At 35.6% G+C, this 23013-nt stretch overlaps 2 protein-coding genes across 2 annotated transcripts in view; both read left to right on the top strand.

Annotated features, from left to right (window-relative positions):
• The first annotated feature begins 600 nt into the window (after positions 1–600).
• Positions 601–8493, top strand: LOC116709605 (isovaleryl-CoA dehydrogenase, mitochondrial-like). The gene is made up of 12 exons (XM_032548249.1): positions 601–912; positions 2244–2333; positions 2482–2533; positions 3414–3583; positions 3672–3765; positions 5577–5707; positions 5805–5901; positions 6456–6549; positions 6826–6907; positions 6990–7094; positions 7359–7431; positions 7916–8493. Exons 1-12 carry the CDS (start codon positions 781–783, stop codon positions 8047–8049), a joined length of 1254 nt encoding a protein of 417 aa, XP_032404140.1. The 5' UTR covers positions 601–780; the 3' UTR covers positions 8050–8493.
• A 4094-nt stretch (positions 8494–12587) lies between these two features.
• The window catches only part of LOC116709594 (bromo adjacent homology domain-containing 1 protein-like), a 28939-nt gene continuing 18513 nt past the window's right edge, over positions 12588–23013 (top strand). The window contains exon 1 of the mRNA XM_032548233.1: positions 12588–13102. The gene's annotated coding sequence lies outside the window, so the exon portion shown is untranslated. The remainder of the gene's footprint in view (positions 13103–23013) is intronic.

Genomic DNA, 23013 nt, shown 5'->3' with positions numbered 1-23013 from the left:
TACCAAAGAAGAATAGAGGTTTCACTGACGAAAATTCATAGAAGAAAAAGAGTACACGTCAAAACACGTGGTCTAAGTTGTACGTCAATATCACCGCCATGTTGTTAGTGGCATATGACATGTCATATTTGTATTATGAACTGTAGCATTTTCATAGGTTTTACAGCAAATTAAGCACTTCTTATGGACAATAACTAGATTTTAGTATGTTACAAATTGTATATTGATTATTCTGATTATGCTATGTCTACACATTTTTGAGTGTTTTTTAAAAAAAAATCTCATAGCATACTATAATGCTAACTACAAGCATAGTTAGCATATCAATGTTAATACCAATGATTAACATTGATATATTAATCAGGGTCCTGTTATTAAACTCAAAATAATACTTTAATTCGACACAATTTCCAATTTTTTATCTCATGTGTTTTATCATTTTTAAATGCATTATCTAAAAAACTTTCAGTCATTTTGAATACTAAAATTAATATATCTCATTCATGCAAAAGAAAATTGATTAATATTAGTTGATCGTAAACTTTCTTTCATTGAAAAATAAAGCTTCCAAGCAAATTTGTTGGTTTCACTGGGAGCTTGCCACACACAAAATGGTGGATGCTTCGACGCTAACGGTACTGTGGAATTCTGTCAGAGTGAGACCTCGTCTTTCCGCCGAATTAATATCGGAGTGAGACCTCTTCTTTGTCCTGGGATAAAAGGACAGTCCCACCAACACATCTGAAGCCCAGCTTTTTGTTTTCTCCCGCCAGCAGCGTCATGTTTGCGGTCAGAAACGCTCTCCGCCTCGGCTCCAGGTTATCCGTCCCCACTGCGGCGCGGAGGGGATGTTCCGGTGCTGCTATCCAGGTGGATGACGTGGTGAACGGACTCACGGAGGAGCAGATACAGGTTAGCTAGCTGCTGCTAGGGTCACAGGTTAACTCGGGGTGCAGACAGGAGCAACAACCGTTAAAAAGAAAAAAATCAACAATAATCATGTGGGAACTGACTGCATTGCGCACCAAACTTGAGAGATGTTTTCCACTCAGAAGATGTCGGTGAAAGGTCGTAACTGACATGGCGTCATGACATAACATTAGCTAACTGGCAGGGAATACATAAATATTAATGTTTATTGATTCCGGTAAGTTATGTCTAAACACTTCCGTAAACATAAAAACACAAAATTCCTGCAACAATCAGTTTTCTATGGCTAAACGTTTTGATTTAAAGCTGATTTACTGCGACAGTAAAGGTTTGTAAACTATCAGATTCATAAATTATTAGTATGTTACTGTTCAGCTTTCTGCAGCAGTTTCACTGATATTTTATATAAGAACCGACAAATAGAAGAGGAGGCGGGTCTCATGGAGGCTATTTGATTGGATAAAAGGTTCTTCCTCGTAATTTAGTACCAGCATAACATTATGACCACCTGGTTGTTAGTGGGTTAATTTCCTCTTTGCTGACTCTATTGGGTCCATTGGATCCTGTTAGGTACTAGAAGTTATAATATGGATCTGACGTGTTTTTCAGAACATGCTTCTTGTATAAAAAACAATGTATTGTGTCCTGTTGCCTCTCCACCACATCATCTGTTGCATTGGGCTGCATCCACCAGATGAAACCACCCATGAGCCTTTCTCCAGTTCATCCCAGTTCCTTCTTCGGGTCACTTTTAATCGATTATTGTCCTCTGGAATGCAGACGCATTTTGTCTTTAATCAGGAAGCTTAAACCATCAGGTTTGGTGTCCTTGAAGTTATGACGGAATCTGTCATGTTGTTGTTTGGAGAACATTTTCAAGTAATATGTTGATAATGGAATAATAATGCAAGTTCATTCTCTCAAATACCAATAATCTTGAATTTTGTAAAGAACACTCAAACTTAAAACTGTTACCCAGCAGGTTGTTGGGTTGAATTCAGAGAATTTATTGAATTTTCTATCAGATATAACTATTCATATTGATCACGTGTTATGTGATGCATATTATTGATTTATTGTCCATATCTGTACATATATACATTTAAATACATACACAAAAATAATGTTTTACAACACGAGAACCAATCATTTTAGCTACAGTACCCTTTCGAAAAGGAGTGAGAAGTTTAGACTTTTCAGAACATTTTTATTATAATGGTCTACCAAAAATTTTGTCCAAGTAGATATTATGTTGACGATATTAATATTATGCATCTCTGATTTTTATTTTGTTGTTGTTTTTTTTCCCACAGCTTAGGCACACAGTTCGTAAATTCTGTGCAGAGAAACTTGCACCTTATGCTGATGAGATTGACAAGAAAAATGAGTTCCCAGGAATGCGGGTGAGTTGAATGATTTCCTTATATATTACTCATGCATTAGTGTTTAATTAAACATGGTTAATACCAAACCATTTGTATGTTTATTGAGGATACATCCAGTAAAAATTAACTCTGGGTAATGAGAGGAATGTTGTTGTTTTTAAACCAGGATTACTGGAAAGCAATGGGGGAGATGGGACTGCTGGGCATTACTGCTCCAGGTATAACTATGAAACAAAAGTGTTATTTGTTTGTTTTTTACAGTTACATTTTCTTGCTTGAACCATGCAGTGCTGTGTAAGTATTTTCATTTCAATGGAGAAAACATGGAACAGTGATGAAACTTTTCAGATTTGGCCAACCTACCAACATTACTCCAATATACAGAATAATCCAGACCAACATCTAAAGCTCCGAAGGCCTCCCTTGTCTTATTTAAGGTCAAAGTTCATGATTAAATTAAGGAAAAGATGGCCTCTATGCTAGATTTAAAAGATCACAACCACAAAAAAACACAAAGACTGTCTCACATCTAGTGGAACTTTTTTATTAGCTCTTGTTCCAGTGTTGAACAGCATAAAATATACACTTCAAAAACACAAAATCTTACCTGTCATATTTTTGGTCTAATTTCTTGTGCAAATACCTCAGTAAACTTGAAATAAGTCAAACCTAACTCTGTTTGGACCGTTCTGGCACATCCCCGCCATGTTTGTTTCTGTATCAACTCTGCTTAGGAATGGCAAGTGGCGCCCTCTGCTGGATGGCAGCCAAACTAAACACTAAAAGAGTAATTGGACTTTTTTAATCAATTGGTACTACATTTAATCTAATAAACCATTATTTGCAAATTAATTCCTCAATCTGAAACATTTAAGTGTGACTGAATAAATCTGTCAGGGAGCAAATCAATCAATCAATCAATCAAATTTTATTTGTATAGCACATTTCAGCAGCAATTCATTTCAAAGTGCTTTACATCATATCAAACACAGAAACACAATGCAACATAGAATCAACAATACGTTCCCCATCACCGTGTGTTAGTTTTAATCTTTATCTTGACCTCTCTTACCTTCGCCCTGCGTTTTCTCCGGCCAGTGGAAGACGGGGGAACGGGACTGGGCTACCTGGACCACGTCATCGTCATGGAGGAAATGTCTCGGGTGTCGGCAGCCATCGCTCTCAGTTATGGCGCCCACTCCAATCTCTGTGTCAACCAGATGGTGCGTCACGCCAACCCGAAGCAGAAGGAGAAGTACATGCCAAAGGTCAGGACTGCACTGTGTGAAATAGGAAAATTAGCATTTTAAAGCATGAAGTAGATTTTTTTTTTCTATCTTATTTTGTTTTTGGTAGTTGCTGACAGGTGAACACGTTGGAGCGCTGGCCATGAGCGAACCTAACGCTGGATCCGACGTCGTCTCCATGAAACTCAAAGCTGTTAAGAAAGGTAGTATAAAGTAGTTATAAATGCAAAAGTTAGAAATGAAATTTATGTGAAAGCATAACAAAGTTAAACTAATTGACATCTTCTTGGCAAGTATGGAGAACACTGTTATTTTTTAATTGTTTTTTTCATTGTCTTCACTTTCCTTTCCAATTTTCTACAGAAACGGTTCTCAGAAAACTCTTGTATGGCTTCTATTTGTTCTTTTAGTTTTAAAGATGCGCATCTGCACATCTTTAAAAAGTATTAAATTCATTCAGATTTTTTTTCTTGTCTGAATTTTGAATTTTTTTCCCCCTCCAAATTCTCACTTTTATTTCACAATTCTGTTCTTTTCTCAGAGTTCTGACTTTTATCTTCTGAGATCAAAAGTCAGAATTTTTTTGTTTTTATCACTGGCCCTATTTTTTCCAGAATTTTTTTCCGTATGTTTCAGAAGTCTAGTTGTTTTAAACATGATTTTAATCTCTGTGTCGCATCATATTTAAACCCCTGGGAAACTGGAAGTCAGGGATTATTAACAAAGTTCCCGCTGGTGTCAAGGTTTTAAAAATAACTTAGAAAAAGTTTCCAGCTACATTTATAGAGTTGTAAATCTGAGCAGGAGGCATTTTAAAAACCAAACTGTGGCGTCTGTTTTTACGTCGATGCGATTTCATCATGTCACTGATGAGCTCTGATAAGGAAACGAGCTTTCAGGAGAAAGAAGCCAAGTTGTGAACACAGTTAGTCATTTGTCCTCTGACAAATTTCTTACATTTGAACCTTTTTGTTCAAAATAATCTCTCAGATCTTCTTGTTAAATTTCCTTTTTGAATTATTTGGTCCACACTGTTCTAGAATCAACATGTCTGCTTTCCTCTGGTTATTTGTACAGGTTTTGCTATTTTGTCTTCTACAAAGACAGAAAATGTGAGAAAAAAAATAATGAACAGAAAAACTAAAAGTTTAGAACAATTCACTTTTTTCCATTTTCCAGGTCCCGGTATTAATGACGAAAGTTAATTTTTCTACCATTTTCTTTTAAAAAAGTGTCTATTAATTTTTAGTTGTTTTTTTTTTTTACTTTAAACTAACTCTCTATCACAATACCGTGTTAATTTAACATGTAAATTTTACAAGTTTATCTATCACTATTTTGGTTTTTTACAGACACTCATCAATATAATGGCACTTTTATTACTGTTTAAACTTGAAATTGATTTTAAACGAAAATTAATTTGAAATGCATTTAAGTGCTCTGAATTATTACTTTGTTTGGTATTTTATGTTTCATAGAAATTAAAAAAGCTGCATTTGTTGTAAGATTCTTATTTTAAAAACTGTTGGAAAAGATCTAGTATTAGATTAAAGTTTGTTTATTTTTTAATTATCTGCTTTTTATCCACCTACTTATTGCTGGGCTTTTTTGTGTGCTATGATTTATTTTTGGTGTTTGTTTTGTAATTTATTATTTTTTTAATTTATTCTTCAAATGTCTATATACGGTGCTAAAATCAGAAATATATCATAAAAAGGCCAAACTTACCATTTAAAAAAGGAATCTGTTCATGAAAGCCGATGGAAAAGAATAATGAGTTTATAGATCAATATGAAGCATTGAGCAGAGGACAGTAATATAATCGGTTCTCTTTGTGTTTGTCAGAAATCAAAGCAGAAACTTTAAATGTTTTGGTTTTCACAGAAGTGTAAAAAAAAACTCAGAGCTGCTTTTATTTCTTCTTTTCTGTGCAGTTTTAAACAAAACATCGGCGGTATCGGTTCTGTTTTTGATCCTCTGCGTTTCCTGCTTTCTGCATTTTGTTTTTCTCCAGGTGACTATTACGTTCTAAACGGCAACAAGTTCTGGATCACCAACGGGCCGGATGCCGATGTCGTCATCGTGTACGCCAAGACCGACCCGGAGGCGCATCAGAAGGGAATCACGGCTTTTATTGTGGAAAAGGTGAATCCGACTCTTCTTTTCCTGTCTGTGGGTCAGCTCTGCTGATGGAAGATAGCCTGAAAATATCAGTAAATGTTTTTATTTTCCCCTCCTAAAGGGAATGCCAGGATTTTCCACTGCGCAGAAACTCGACAAACTGGGAATGAGGGGATCCAGCACCTGCGAACTGATCTTTGAAGATTGTAAAATCCCAGGTATGAAAAGTTTTGAAAGATTTTATTTCACCTTTAAATCACTGTAAGGCTGAACCATTGATAACATATTACAAAAAAAGTCATTTTGAACTGAATTTATGGTATTTTTCTCCAAAAGGCTGAATTTGTTTCTGTGTTTAGCTTGAATCTAAGTTAAAACAATCAAATTTGTTTGTTTATGCTGCAAAAATACAAAATCTTACCAAGTATTTTTCTCTAGTTTATAGTACAAGTTGAGCAAAAACTACTAATTTACAAGTAATTTTTAGCAAGGCAATTTTTGAATATTGATGAAAAAGTTGTAGTTCCACTGGCTGATTATTTAACCTATAATGTGGGGAAAATGTGGATATAAGTGAAATAATCTCAGTACTTTTTCATTAATATTAAGGAATAATCTCTGTTATGTTGCTAAAGAGCTACTTGTAAGATACTTTTGTCTTATTTTAAGTCTTCGCACTATAAACTAGACCTAAACAACTTTAATATTTTATGTTTTGGCAGTGTTGGTACTCAGACTGATTGTTTTTCTGTGAATTTGTCCTGTTTGGCAGAGAAGAACATTCTGGGTTCGCTGAATAAAGGAGTTTATGTGATGATGAGCGGCTTAGACATGGAGAGGCTGGTGTTGGCTGCTGGACCTGTTGGGTAAGGTTCTTAAATAACAGATTTTATTCTTCAAGCTAACAATAGCTACATTAAAAGTCAGGAGATATTTAAAGAACAATGTGAAGGGAAGAAGTTAGCAAAAAGAAAGCTAGCATGATATGCTTGTGTATTAATCTTGGTCTCATTTTAAGGATTTGAGATTAAAATTAAATGTGATTGTTAGAGATTCTGTTAAATCTTGTTGAAACTCTGCTGTGAAGTTGTAAAAACAAACATAAAGGGAGCTACATGTTGGTGCTAAATCTTGTTTTTCAGCATAATGCAGTCCGTTCTGGATGCTGCGATCCCCTACTTACATGTGAGAGAAGCATTTGGGCAGAAGATTGGACACTTTCAGGTCTGACTGCTGATTTTCACTTGAACAAAGCTCTCGCCAGTTAACAGATCTTAATCTGGTAAAATTGAAACTTTTTCCACAGCTGATGCAGGGCAAGATGGCCGACATGTACACCAGACTGAGCTCCTGTCGGCAGTACCTCTACAACGTCGCCAGAGCTTGTGACAAAGGGCATTTCAGTGCAAAGGTCGGAAATTTAGCATTCTTTAATCCGTTTTCTTGTTTAAAAAATCTTTTTGACTGTCTACATATACTTAAAACATATGCTTACAAGGAACCTGTTCAGCATTCAAGTCAGATTTTTGTTTATTTCTCGTGTTAAAGACCTGAATATTTTTATTTTCTCCTTGTTAACCAACCTGTAATCCATTCTGTGATGCTGAGTTTGTGGTTTTTACATAATTTAATCTGTAACATGTGGTAAAAATGTGGTTTGTGTCTTTTTTTCCAGGATTGTGCTGGAGTGATTCTGTACTGCGCCGAGAATGCCACTCAGGTTGCCTTGGATGGCATTCAGTGTTTAGGTGAGTGAAAAAGTTCTAGTTTCATTGGCAGGACATTTTTCTACTGTTATAAGCTACTTTTTCATCAATATTAAGGAATTATTTACTTAAATTAAGCTCCTATATTTTGCTAAAAAGTTACTTGTAAGTTAATTTTGTCTTATTTCAAGGGTAATAAGGAATTTGCACTAAAAACTAGACCAAAAATACGTGGTAAGATTTTGTTTTTGGAGTGTTGATGCACATATTTTGCATTGTCACCTGGGTTTTCCCCCATATTTTAAAGGCAGAGTAATCTTAGTGTCTAACAAGTATTTTTTCATCAATATTAAGGAATTATTTAATTAAATTAAGCACCTATATCTTGCTGAAAAGTTATTTTTAAGTTGGTACACTTTAAATTAGATAAAACAAAGACATTTTCACTAAAATCTACTTGGTAAGTTTGTGTTTTTGCAGTGTTTTGTGTTTTTTCTGAATAAGTTGTCTGGTTTGGTTCCCTCAGGCGGGAACGGCTACATCAATGACTATCCGATGGGGAGATTCCTGCGAGACGCGAAGCTGTACGAAATCGGGGCGGGAACCAGCGAAGTCCGCCGGATCATCATCGGCCGAGCCTTCAACTCCATGTTCAGATAGACGCAGCAGTCGCTCGGTTTGTTGTTTGCATCGTTTCTCACGCCCAGGACCTTACTGGATGAGTTGTTGTTGTTTCCATTCAGACGATAAGCTGATAAATGAACAAATTACATATTGATCCTCGCCGAGCGGCCTTGAAGTTTTGCTATGCTAGCTGCCTGTTAGCTGGAGGGAGATGATAATAATGTAATGAACAGATTCCCACATTTCAAGCTTAAACTCTTTCTCAAAACAATTTGGATAAAATCATCTTCAATAGATTATCGAAGGTTTTCCCTAAGCTGATTCTGTTATTGAATATTTTTCTGTAAACAAAACACTGTTAAACATATTTAACTTTTTTTTCTGTGAAGATTTTGTCTCTTCTTGATTGTAGGTGTCATCATTATGTAGAAGTGTATGAACTATACCAGGTTTGCAATAAATCAATAAGTTTCTAACATTTGTCTGTGTAACGCTGCAAAACAGATTCAAATTAAGATGATGAATGTCTGTGCCTGAAAATATTGATTCATTTACAAACTGTTAAAATATTAACAAATAGCTGTCAATAAGCATCTCTTAAAATTAAATAATATTGATCAGTCCCTTCAGGATATTATGAACAATCAAAATTATTGATTTTGTAAGGAAAGATATTTGCGCTTAAATATGACGCTAAGAGTGAAATTTTGACATTAAGTCTGAGGCAGCAGAGTAGCAGAAGTAAGACATACTGCCACCTGCAGGTGGGAGGTAGCATTGCATAAACACAATGTTTGTCACTATTGTGGGAAATTTGCAATAAACTCTCAATTATGCATTAGCACCAAAAACTGCAGGGACTGATAGATGTAGCACCATATGGTTAAAATCTTCAATCTGATGGATAAACTACTATTTAACCAAACCACTGTTTTATTAGTGAGTAGAATAATCTCTAATTGAGGAGTTTTGAGTTTGTACTGAGACATTTGCACCAGAAAATACTTGGTAAGAGTTTGTTTTTGCAAAGTAATAGTTTTTAAAATGAAATTTGAAAGGAAAGAATCATAAGCTATAAAAAAATCTGTTACCATTTTCTTCCCATTTGGATGTTATTTAGATTATTTCACTTACAATTTAGGGAAAATGTCTTGTTATAAGTGAAATAATCAGCCAGTGGAACTAATAGAAAATATGCATGTAAAACAAACTTGTATATCTTACTGATAATATACTTTTAATTTAGTTTTATCTTGTTTCAAGTGTACTAAGTACTAGACAAAAATACTCGGTAAGATTTAGTGTTTTTGCAGTGTAAAATGCAGTTACCAAGTTTTATTTGATTCCAAATACGTTTTGACCTGAGTGTTGATACTGGATTGTTTTATGGGCTAAAGCCTAAATTACACGCACATAAAAGTCAATCATAACTGCTAAGTGAATGTGGTGGAGTGGAACGGGAAAATATATTTGTTCTTGAGATTCACCCGATAATGGTAATAATAATAAAACACATTAAAAGACGCTGTAGTTTTAAACAAGCATTAAAGTGGTTTCTATCCATCAGCTGTTTTTTGGCACCGCTCAGTTTTCTGTGACGGAAACTGAAAGTTTAACCCCGCCTTCATCTTTAATTCTAACCCCAGAAATGAAAGAGTGAAGTTTTGGTTCTGATTAAAGGAAAGGCTGACTCTGAAACGCAGAAGCCTCTCTGCATTGGAAACAAAAACTAATAAAAATGTGCTCATGACGCCTCAGTGAGTGCTGAACACTCAGCCTCTTGTTTGCAGACAAGAGAGGAGACAGCAGTCCAGACAATGGTGGAACCATCCCAGCACATTTGAATAATACATGGAAACTCAGTTTCAGGCTGGAAACCCAACAAATGAGGTTCAGATGGTAAAATCACTGAAAAGTTGCAGCTGGCAGAGCGAGTTAAAATGATTGATGGTTTTTCTGCTGTGTTTTCATGCAGCTTAAAACGATTCCAAGCTGCAAACGGTAACATCAGCAGCTTTAACATGGAGACACGACATAATGGGCTGCGTTTATACTGCAGCCTGAAGTGACCCAATTCCGATTTTTTATTTTTTTTAAAATTTTTTGTCAAATTGGGATTTTTTTTGCCGCGGTAGTTCACACTTACAACTATATGCGACCTCTATGTGAACTGCAAATGACATGAGAACGTCTCTCATGCGCAGTAGAGGGCGCAATAACGTCACACATAGAGAGCCTGGTCACTGTTTCGCCAACTGCCATCAGAAAAGAAGCGCTTTGAGTTTGCGAAAGTAAACATGGATGCTAACGGTGGAGCATAGCTTATGATTTCGAAGTTGATGTCCGACCGCAGCCGTTGTTGTTTTCCTTCCCGCTTGCGCGTATCGGGACGCAGAATAGTGACGTTTGTCGAGTATCGATGACGTTCAGGACCTGACCGTTAGGATTCAGGTCCCATTAGAAACGATCGGATACATATCGGATATCCAAGTGGCCTGGGTCGCATTCGGAAGAATGTCTTGTTCAGACCTTCATGAAAAGAAGGTCAGATAAAGGTCGCATTAAGACAAAAAAATCTGGACTGGGTCACTTTCGGTGCGAATGCAGCCTTAGACTTCCTGCCTGTCATGAATTTCTTGTTCAGGACTTCTGTAGTATAAACTACGGCTGAAACAATTAATCAGATTAATTGATTTTTTAAAAATAATCGTCAATTAATTTAATTAACTGGAGCATAGAGATTCTTGAAAAACCTATTTTCTGAAACGTCACATTCAGAGCAGTAATTAAGCAAAAAATGTAAACATTTACATTTCAGATGAAAAGAAAAATGTCTGTAAATCTGTTAACTCCTCAAGTTGCAGTTTTAGCTTCACCTGATTCAAATTATGTTTAAAAAAAACTTTTATTAAGAATCTTTTGCTATCAAATTATTGATCTGTTAATCAAAAATAATCAGAAAGAGCTGAGATTTTCACATATTGATGTTAGAAGTGTTTTTAAGCTGCAGATGCAAACTTTGATACAAATGATCACTAAAGGAATACTTTGTTACTGCTGTTAGTTAGTTTTTCTTATTTCAAATGAAATAAGATGTTTACATTAAAGCTAGACCCAAAAACAAATATTGATTTATTGATTTAAGGGTCTTTTCACCAGGGGTTTCAATAAGTGTGGAGGGGGTTGTGTTGCAGCTGAGCCCTCTAAAAAATCTATAAAATCATCAAACTCTCCTAAATTGTCATGTTTTCTTCTCATGACAAGGATGCAGCTTCTTGTGTTTCAAAATCATCCGTTCACGTATTTTAAAATATATTTCTGTATAGAAAAAGAAGTTGATTTTGTTCATTTTGGCTTTGGTTTTATTTCTGCATCATTTACTTTGTCATTTTCAACCACTGATCCTCTCATATTGTCAAAGTGTTGCTTTAAATGTTGCACTTTGTAGGAACGGTTGTCTCTGACTAAACAGGTATTTAAATGGTTTTAAGTTCTGATGTCACTTCCTGTTTCCTCTCTGCTTGATAAACATCTACAGATCACAATGCAACCTGTTATCGCAATGAAGAGACTAAAAAAAGAATAAAAAACTATTTACATAATACAAACTTTTTAAAACATATGTTCTAGGTCATAAGAAAACAGCATTATTATTGTTTGGGGCATAAAAGTTACGAGAAAATATTGAGAAATCATCCAATATTTGTGTTATTTAATATTCAGACTTTCTGAAAAATAGAGTTTCTGGATTTCCATTTTTCATTGTATCTTGACTATTTATCATTTATCTTGATAAATTCCACATGATAAGATTTTAAATCATTGTTCACACAATAAATGTGTCAACAATTTATTGAAGGCTGTTAAAAAAACAACCTAAAACTGTCCACTGTTTGTTGTTGTTGTTGTTTTGGCCATATTGAAATTGGTTTATTTCAAAACTGCAATGTAAACACTTTATATGCTTCAGAGGAGTCACGTGATCAACAACCGGGCCACTGGCGTAAACCACGAAGAAGACGAAACAGGAAGTGGTAGGAGGATGACGGCAAAGAAGCATATTTTTTAATAACTTGATTAAAAAATGAAACACCTGTTTAATTTTAATTGTGTTTCTTTGTTAATGGAAATATTGCAATTGCAAAATTATTATTCTTTTTTACATTAGTGGAATACGTATTTATTTGTTTCAGGGATAACCTCTTGAGAAAAAAATAAGTAACACCAATACAAATTGCAATAAGTAAATCTAAAATATAATACATACAGTATATCCACAAATAAGTTGTTGAAACATAATTACTGCAACCATACAGCTACGTAAATAATAATAGTTTGTATTCCTACTTTTACCATAAAATGTTGTGATAAATCTCGCTCTAAGGTTATGAAAAACTGGATTATGGATTTTCATTTTCCAATAAATGTGACATTTTGAGATAAATTACTGAAATAAATAAACTTTTTAATGACCAGATGAGTCAAAGTTTAGTTTTCTGAAGCCCTCCCGGGCGCTCCAGAGGTTCCTGCTGCCTCTGCTGTCACACTTACCTCCAGTGTCAGAATAAAAGGCTCTTAAAGACGTAATAATGTGTGCAGGAGCCATCTGTCAGCCCAGCGGGGCCGCTGCTGCTGCTGCTGGGGGACGGGGGCCGTGTGCCTCTGCGCTGCGGCGTGGCCCTTTAAGGAGCTCCATGTTGTCGCTTCGTGATGCGTCAACATAAAAAGCGGATGATGCTGTTATGTAAAACATGCCAAAGTCAGCCGGAGTTTGCGGGATCTGCGTTCAGGGCCTCGGCTGCTTTCTAAACTCATCTGCTGCAGCTTGAAGCGTCACGGGTGGATTTATTGGTATTTTTTCCCCCATTCCTCGCAGCGTGGAGTTTGGAGCGGGTGAAGGGAATAAAACAGCCTGCTTCAGCTCAGCTCAGCTCAACATGAGTCGCCCTCGGCTCGGTTTTCCTCCTTCGTTTGTGGGGAGCTCTTACACCTGACGCATCTCCGTCCCCCCTTCCCCTGGAACCGATCGTGGGTTTATTGTTAAAGGATCAATCCGCTCTTTTCCTGCGTGTTCCGGGGCTGCGAAGCGGTAAGTCAACAACAACAACAACAACAACAACAACTCTTTATCAGTAAAACTGAAAGTGTCGAGCAGGACAGGAGCGACCATCGAGCGTCCAGACAGCTGGAATAATAAGAATTGTTATAAACAACGACAATCCGTCAGTATTTGTCAGTTCGGGTCCAACTTTCGGACAGGTCCGGAGGGTTTCCTCCGCAGTGGGCAGAGCCTCGGCTGATCCTCCGGCTCATGATCGCTGAAAATGTCACTCCACTCCAGCAAGTTCACTCCGAGAGCTTCTGTCTGTCTAAACCAAGAATATTAATGATCCAAATGTACATTTGGTTCGTTTTAATTCGGATCGGACGCAAGTTGAATCACCTCACTGCAAAAACACAAAATCTTACAAAGTATTTTTGGTGCAAATACTTTAGTAGCTACGCTTGAAATAAAAGAAAACTATCTTACAAGTAAGACATGGGAGCTTATTGTAAGCCAATAATTCCTTAATGTTTATGGAAAAGTCCTAGTTTTATTGGCAGATTATTTTACTTATGAGTTTTATCTTATTTTAAGTGTGCTAAGAAATTTACAGTAGAAACTAGACCAAAATACTGGGTAAGATTTTGTGTTTTTAATATTTAGTGGTTTATATCCATGGATCTCCTGCAGTTTTGGTTAATTTCTAAACTATTTCCCTCCTAAATGGCACTTTTCAGTTTCAGATTGTGACTTTGGTTTCTAAATTAAAGGATACCAGTGTGTGCATGTATTTTTAGTTATAAAGAAAAAACAAAAGGTAGATTTTTGTTGTTGTTTTAATTTAGTTTTCCAGTTAAGTATCAGATTATGCAGGTAATGTTCATCGTGTTGATCAGAGAGACAACCTGGGGGAAGAAACTGTCTCTGTAACTGCTGGTTTTCACTCTGTAGCTCCAACACAAAGGTAAAAATCTGAACAGTTTGTGTCCAGGGTGTGTGTGGTCTGCAGAGATGTTAGCTATTTCTCCAAGGAACAAAAGAAAACATGCAATGTGGAAACATTTTGGCATTTGACCATTAACACTTAATGGAGAATCTGTTCATAAAATCTATGAGTAGACATATTGTTGTTCTAATTTTTAGTTTGTTCTTTTTCTAATTCAAATAAGACCATACAACATAAGTTTTCTATTGTTATTTTTATTATTGTACACCTATATGGAATATATTACTCATCAAAACACAAAAATAAAACTTAAAATGTCTAAAATCCTCTCATTTTTTATGAAAACAAGCAGCTTTTTGTGATTCCTTTGCGGAACTACAGCAGAGTCATAGTGGAAAAGCTGAAATAGATCTCGATTTAGAGTCTGACTCTGAATCTTCACCACAAAACAGCAAAGTTTAAACATGCTGTATGACTTGGAGTTTTTGTCCTGCTGTTCTTTGGCTCCTATCGTTCCAGTTTTTGTGGGTCGGTCAGCAGGCTAGCCTCCACCTTTCTCATGCGGTTAGCTTGACGTGGTAAAATTAGCAGAGATGCTAAACTGTACATGTGTTGTTTTTGTGAGTTTTATGCTTTGTGGCCATATAATTGCTTAGGATTTGAATTGTGTTTTGTTTGGGTGGCAATGCTTGATGGAACCTTTTTGACCAGAAATATTGTTGGAAAGCTAAACAGTATTGGTGTTTTTTATTGTCTTTATTTGAAGGAGTCAACACTTTCTGAACATCTCAGGTTTCAGCACTGAAAAGCATAGAAACTAAGTTTTGTTAATGATCAATGTTTGGTTAAAACTCTCAAATGTGAAATATCTACAGTATATCATCCGTTATATATTTTTGATAAAACAAGAAGCCAGTGCAGCGATTTAATGGGTGTTTGTGACCTGATCTGACCCACTAGTGTTGGTCAGGACTCTGGCAGCAGCATTAGGGATGAGCCCGAGTTATTCTTTGTGTCCTGTTTCAAAAGGAAACCATTTATTCCTTTAGATCTGAGTTTATAACCACAGCATTGTTTCTTGCATACTCTTATTTTTAGCTTTATTGAGGCTAATTGAGCGCTCTACAACCTTTATTTTTGGAGCAAAACCAATTACTTTTGTCTTTTCAGCGTAATGGTGGATGACATTTTTATGCAGCCTCCTTTTAGTTCATACAGCAGCCAAATGAGACCAAAATCTGTTTTCTCCTCTTTTTAAATCCATATCTAACTTTTTCATTTCAGTCTGAATGGCCTGATTCCAAGCTTTCCAACTGCTAAAAAAATCAGATTTTTGGTACTTCCATATCTCCATACTTAATCTGAGATTTCATATCATCTGCAGTCTGAATGGTAATGCTGCATTTTATCATAATTGGATCATAATTCTGCACCAGAAGAAGCCAGATATGATAAATCTGAACGTAAACAATGGCTGAAAATTATTAAATTAAGTAAAAAATCTGCGTCACTACAGCGCCTCACATCACGGTCTCTCCACTTCAGTTTCCGTCTACACATCCAAACAGACTTCTCTACAGAAGGTTGTTGCTGTTAGTTGTGCTTTATTTTTATTAGTTTATGATCTTGTGACAATATTGTTGGTTCCTATTGCTGAATAACTTTAAAATCGATCCATAAACGGCTCCTTTCATTATTACTTCTGCAAATAATGCGCTGCTGTTTGACGTCACTGTTCTTCTTCTGCACTTCCGAGTCGCTTTAGTGTTGTAAACCAGAAGTTTTATTGTGATTGAGTCATTTAGTAACATGAATGACCACACACACACACACACACCCACACACACAAAAATCAGTGTGTACTGATATAATTGCACTTTAAACTAGTCTAAAAATACGTGGTAAGATTTTGTATTTTTGCAGTTAAGAGAAGCAGAAGAAAGTAAATATAATAATTTCGAAGCAGAAACCCTTTCTGTCACACCCAAGTCAACATTTGGTTAATTGTGGTGTTAAAGCAAACACTCTGATCCTGAGTACAAAGATATTTAATGCTTACTGTGGTTTTTGAAAATGTACATTTTCGATTTAGTACATGTTCTTCTTGTGACAGAGGGAATGACGTCCAGCAACAAACAACTAAAATTAGTTTAAAATAAAAAAGCTGAAGTTCATTAAGTTAAATTTATCAACAAACTTCCTTTACCTTTAACATCCCATCTACATTTTTGACGTCTTTCAGTTTTTCTGTTGCGGTTTTGGCTTTGGCTACCTTCATGTTGAAACTGATTTTTAAAGTGCTTTTATATTTATTAGATCTGCTAGTAATATAAACAAAAAGTAAGAATATGAACTCTTTAGTTTAACTTTTAGCTGTCTTTTACTAATCAAGATTGTTTATTCCATAACTTACCATTATGTTAAGTTGTTTTGTGTCTAGTTTTATAGCAGTTTTAAATAACAAATATTGCAGTACGATAAATTACCCAAGAAATTATTGTGATAAATGATAATATTACTGTTTTGATACCATTTTTAAGTAATATATTCATATTGATAATGCAAGTTTGCTCTCTCAATTTCACAGTGAAAGTGGAAGATATTTTAAATATCCAAAATAAAACCCAGCAACCAAAAACAATAAATAACTGAAACCATAAGTAAAATGGTTTGTGATGTCTGTAAACAAAATTACCCTTCAAAAAAATATTAATCATCAGAATAGAAAATGACCTAAAAAGGGTAAAAGTAGTATATTATTTTTAATATATTTGTAAATATTATCTTGTTGTTCTTGCAGAATGTGTCGAAAGTGGTCAGTTTTTAAACTGCTTCATGACATTCAGTGGGAACCCTGACCCCAAGCCCTCACTTAAGATTTAAAATGTATAAATAAAAGACTCGAGTTGACCTTTTCGCTCATAATGACAATGAATCCATCAGTTCCTCGCAGCAGCAGACCGAATGCGGCTTGCTGAACAGAGACGCACCGGTTCACACATGAGAAAAAACAGGTTATCAATCCTGGACATAATCCCATTAGTTCCTGATGAACTGCTCTCCTCTGTGGCCACACACATTCAGAGAGAAAAGGAGACACACAATGACCTCCCAGCTGTCCCCAGAGGAAGGGACGGCACAGCGAGATGTCCAGTTTTCAGGAAAAATCTGGGAGATATTCTTTAACTCACCGTTTGCAACGACGTCACTAAATCATTCGAGGCGCCAAGATGGACGTCGGAAGTGAGGATCGGGAGTATTGAAAAGAGCGACTGAAATTTTTTCCCAAAGTTGTTCTTGTCAGTTTATTCGTGGCTTCTACTTTTTCTAGTCAGGCTATTTTGTCTTTGAGTCTAACTCACTTGGTTGGGGCTCACAGACGACGGTATTTACAGAAGCTTGATATAGCCGGGGTTTTTTTATGCTAGGCTACATGACGGTGTGGCACTGTTTCCATGGTTACTGACGGGTACATTTGCCATAATACGACATTTTACATGTTTCTAATAATACTTATAAAGTATATGAACGTTAATCTTCTTACCTTGTAAATAGTGTTCGCTGCAAATCCGCGGCTACACCGAGGGATGACAGTCATTATGATTAACGCTGCTGCCGCCGTATCTTTCCTCATTAAAAGTTATACAATAAAGTGACATGTTTGGTTTGTATCCTTGTCTGTTTGTGCAGCCGACCGCGCAGCACCCTGTGACCATTTTTACTGCGAAATAAACTTACTAAAAGCGACATAAAGCCACCACATGTGCGATTTTTGACAGATTTTACAGGAGCCAAAGGTTGTTTTGACGTCCGTCATGGCGGAGCGGGCCGAGTTTCAAAGATAATGACGTCACGTGCAAAGTGTCAGTAGAGGAATAATATAAAAAACTTACACTATGTAGCCACCTACACACTGGAAACACTGACAGGTTCAGTTTTTCCAAAATCACTTAGTCGTTATAATCAGAGGTGGGTAGAGTAACTATAAATTTACTCAAGTAAGAGTAAAAAGTAGCCGTCCAAGAAATTACTTGAGTAATAAATTATTTGATAAAAAGTCTACTCAAGTATTAATCAAATTATCAATCATTTAATATTTAAAAATTACATCATCAGATGGACCGAAATATTAAGTTATGTGGAAATTTTAGTATTTTAAGGATATAAATGACAATCATTCATAAAGGTAACGAAAAAATAACAAAATCAAGTAAAATAAGTTTTTGTCCAAATCAGTTTCTTTCAATAATAATAATAATAAAAACATATGAAACTTTAACAAAACTGCAGGTGTGTGTCTGTCTGGTGAATTTTTGTTTATTCTTAATTCAGTGGGTAGAAAATCTAGAAATTTTACTCAAGTAAGAGTAGAGATACTTCATAATAAAATTACTAAAGTAGAAGTAAAAAGTACAACATAGCAAAAAAAAAAATTTTTTTTTTTTAAATGTTACTCAAGTAAATGTAATTGAGTAAATATAACTAGGTTATAAAACAATAGCAGCCACCTCCCTGTCAGAAAAGGGAGTTTAAATATTCCCCAACAGAAACTAACAACTCATCATGACTGTTTTCTGTTATTCTTACTGTCTGGTTATTTTTTAATAACAATTTGTTTTATCAGGCCGCATGTTGATGCAGCAGCTCCGGTTTAACTCCCCAGGCTGGATTTGCATGCCTCTTTGTGTCTGTGATGCTCAGAGCCAAATACATTCATTCATAATAAAAGAGCGAGTAACTCTTAGTGGCTACACTTCATAATTTAGCAATTTTGTGGCTTTAACAAAGTGGTTGTTGATGACTGGAGTTCTGAGTTACCTGCTAGTCATTTCAGATTCACTCCCGCAGGCTGCAGGTGTTTGATACAGATGGAGACAGTTCATATTTTAACTGATTTTCGTTTTTTATATCTTTGAAACATTAAGAATGTTTTTTTCCCCTCCTTATTTTGCATTCTTTTATAGTGAAATTTGCTAAAATTATGCCTGGATTCACACCAGCCCTGAATATTCGGAGAAATGACTCATGATCTTTAATGAAAGACAAAACAAAAATTCGACAACCGCTAAAATCTGATGCTACTCATTTTTTAAAACCGTTTTGTGAAGCAGGAAGTTGCGGTCATGTCTTCTTCAGTGTTGTTAGTGTAGCGCCCCCGCAGGCGAGGAGGGGAACATGTTTTTCAATCGTTTGGTTTGTTTGATTCAGTGTGGTGTGAAAACTATGGAAGCCCGTTTCCACCACTCTGTTAAAAACAAATTATAATAAATTATCTCATTATAATGAGATAGTAACTCAAAATAATGAATAATAGTATCTCATTATTTTGCGTTACTAGTATCTCATTATAATGAGATAATTTATTATTTTTTTAACAGAGTGGCGGGAACGGGCTTCCATAGAAAACGAACCATAACAGCTGAAAATGAAACAAATGTAGCAATTGTGGTGGAGTCTATGGACTATCAGGTGTGAAAATGTAAAGACTAAAACATCCAAACAAACATTTTACTCTCAGCTTTTGTGATACCGGAGAAAGTTTTCCCAACATTTGGTGGGACTGGGAGGCAGGCGGTGTGGATCGGGGCAGGAAAAGCTGCGCTGTGTTTCCGACGCAGCTGTGGAAATGTGCAGGTCTGGTTCGTGGAATCACAGGAGAAGAAAGGAGGCAGGGCTTGTTCTGCAGGAGAGACAAGGAGACCCACAGACTGGCGTCAGCTGTCCGCCGCTCCACAGCTGCAGCAGCGCGTTCAGAGCCGGGGTCTTTCTCACTTCACACACACACACACACACACACCCACCCCCACACACACACCCACCCCCACACACACACACACACACACATGTCTGCACAGCTATATTTGCGGGGACTTTCCATTGACTTCCATTTATTTCTACAGCCTAAACCTTAACCTAACCTTAACCATTACATACCTAACCCTAACCCTAACCAAAACCCAATTCACACCTCAGTCCTAAATCTGACCCTTGACCCAAAAACAGCGTTTCCCCTTGTGGGGACCAGGCTTCGGTTCCCACAAGGAGCAGCGGGTCCCCACAACGTAGTATATGTCAGGAAAATGGTCCCCACAAGGTATTAGAAACAAACGCACGCCCACACACACGGGCTCTTCATATCTGCTGCAAGAGAGAGCGAGTGTGTGTGTGTGTGTGTGTGTTTTATGTGTTGTTCCTGGCTGTGACTGAACTGAACAGAAGCTTTCAGTGTGACGGAGAAACATCCTTCACCAGGTGTCCTCCAGTTCAGCAGAAGCTAAATCTTCTATCTTTTCCTCCGCTGTGTTGCTGTTTCTCACAAATCCTTCTTGTTTTTCTGATTCGCGCTCTGAAGTAATGAAGGAAAAACAGGAGGCTGGATGTGGAAAAGGAAATCTCTCTTAGATTTTCCTGAATTCAGATGCTTTCAGACATCACCTGTAGATGCTTTTCTCCTCTTACCTCTTCTGTTGTTGTTGTTGTTGTTATTAAGGCTGTCTGGCATCAGGAAGAGTAAGCAGATAATTAGACCTCCTGTCTCTAGTGTTGATCATCACCAGAAAATATTAGTTAGGTAAGGGAATTTTATTTATAAAGCACATTTTCAGCAACAAGGCAATACAGAGTGCGTTACAGGAATTAAAAGGAAATACAAACAAAATAACAAACCAAAGGAAAGAGCAAAAGAAGAAAAAGCTAATAATGTTGATCCAAAGTAAATAAACTAGATATTACGGTGTGTTACAGCCATTATAGAGAAATAAGGAGTGAATTACAACCAAAAACCTCAGAAATTTTTAGATTAGTGTCAGAAATTATCCACAAAATCTGGAACATTTCTGAGATTCAAAAGTCAAAACCTGATTGAAAAAAACCCTGAAATTTTTAGATTAATGTCAGAATTTTTTTTTTAAAAATAAAAAAAGAAAATTTGAGAGTAAAAATAAATTCAACTTTTGGGACTCAGAAATTTCCTAGTTTTTTATTTTTATTTTTTAGAACATTTCTCAGTTCATTTCCCACAAATGCAACTTTTCAAATTCAAAAATTTTTATCTAGAAAATTTCTGAGATTAATCTCAGAATTTGAGTTTTTTTTCCAGAAGATGTTGAACTTTTCAGACTTAAACATTTCCATGTTTTTTCTTATTTTTTGAGCAAACTTGCAACTTTTCAAACTCAAATATTTTCACGGTTATATCTAGAAAATTTTAGAAATTTTCTGATTTGTTTTTCTAACAAAAGTTAAATTGTTCAAACTAGATTAAATTTGTATTAATTTGTTAAGCTATTTATAATTTTTTTGTTAATTTTTAATTAATTTTCTAGAACATTCCTGAGATTTTTGCCATAAATGTACTCCTCCTTTTTCTTTTTTCCCCTAATTTGCCGTTGTATTGGCATGTGTTGATTCAATAATGGTGCAGTAAATGTGATTTGTTTCTTTTTTAAATGCTACTTGTCGTTTAAACAAACACAATATAATTATCCTGCAAACAGTATACAGGAGCAAACTGTGTGAAGACCAATAGAGATGTATTTACACCTGACATTAACATCCATACAGGTAATTAAACCAGAAATGAACTGATAGAGGTGGATGTTGGATCAAAAGCTGATTGTGACGTTTCTCAGCAAAAATGTGCTGCAACAGACCATCTGTTAAGAGAACAGACCAGCTGCTAAAATCAATCAACTTCACTTCAGATTTAGTTAACGTTGTAGCAGATACGCCTCTGACGACGTCACTTTACACAGAAAAATATAAATAAAATTAAGTTATTAATGTTTCTGAATTTAGAAAATATGTAGAAATATTATCTGAATATTTAAGTTGTCAGTTTATTTATGAGTGCAACTCCAAAGGAAAGAGAACCATTTGTTCAAAATGTAATAGACACCGTAAATCCACATTTCCTAATGACTTGATTTTAATACCTGCAGTTTTCATTTGAGTCGTCTCCTTTAAATTTTATTCATTTAGATATTAAATGAATAATAAACTATAAAATGTCTAAACCATAAAATGTATGCATGTTCAGCGTTTTGGTGCTGAAAATTAGCAGCGATGCTAAGCATGGTTAGCTAAAATGTAATCAGTAGCATGTGGGCTATCACTAGCATGTTGCGTAACATTGACTTACTCCATTCAGGATGGTAAACCTATAATCATTTCAAATATTAGCTGAAATACTCATTTTAGCTACAAGACTAATGCTAGCATGTTGTGTCAAAAACTAGCATGTTGACACTACCAGTAGGATGTGGGTTTCCACTAGCATCATTGACTTCACTCAGTATATAAACATTAGTATATAAGCTAAAATTAGCTAAAATGTGAAGGTTAGCTGAAATGCTGCTAGTAGCATGTTTGGTATCACTAGCTAGTTGATGCACATTGATTTACTCCATTCAGTATGCTAAAAGTTGCTTATATATACATATAAAAATTAGCTAAATCCTTATTTTAATTGTGAGGCTAACGTTAGCATGAGGGCAATCACTAGTATGTACAGCAGGGGTGTCCAAACTTTTTGCAAATAGGGCCAGATTTGATAAAGTGAAGATGCCCGGGGCCAATAGTTTGTTCGGACATTTTTTAACTACAAAAGTTTCATGCAAATACACACTGTTATAAAACAATTTTCATTGTCACAATTATCTTTATTTTTCAAATGACAAAATAACCAAATATAAGCCACTCAGGCAGATGAGAACAACTTTAAAAACCCAAATTCTGCCTTTCATTCATATCTGGAGAGTCAGATAACATTAAACAAACTGTATGAAATACCTTAAATTTACATGAGTTTAAAAATATCTTTGCCTCAAGAACATTTTAAACAGGAGTTATAAGTAATGCAAAGTTGTCTGTTATTAAATCTTAAAACAAGTGAATTTTGCTCTTGTCATTTACAATATCTTTGAGAAAGTAATAGTTTGTGTCACATCTACAGGTTCAAAACATCAACAGTAATAACCAAATCTTACTCAAGAGTTTAATAAAAATAAGT

The sequence above is a fragment of the Xiphophorus hellerii genome, chromosome 19 (genome assembly GCF_003331165.1).
Source record: "Xiphophorus hellerii strain 12219 chromosome 19, Xiphophorus_hellerii-4.1, whole genome shotgun sequence".
NCBI lineage: Eukaryota > Metazoa > Chordata > Actinopteri > Cyprinodontiformes > Poeciliidae > Xiphophorus > Xiphophorus hellerii.
This window is presented reverse-complemented; position numbering and strand designations above follow the sequence as displayed.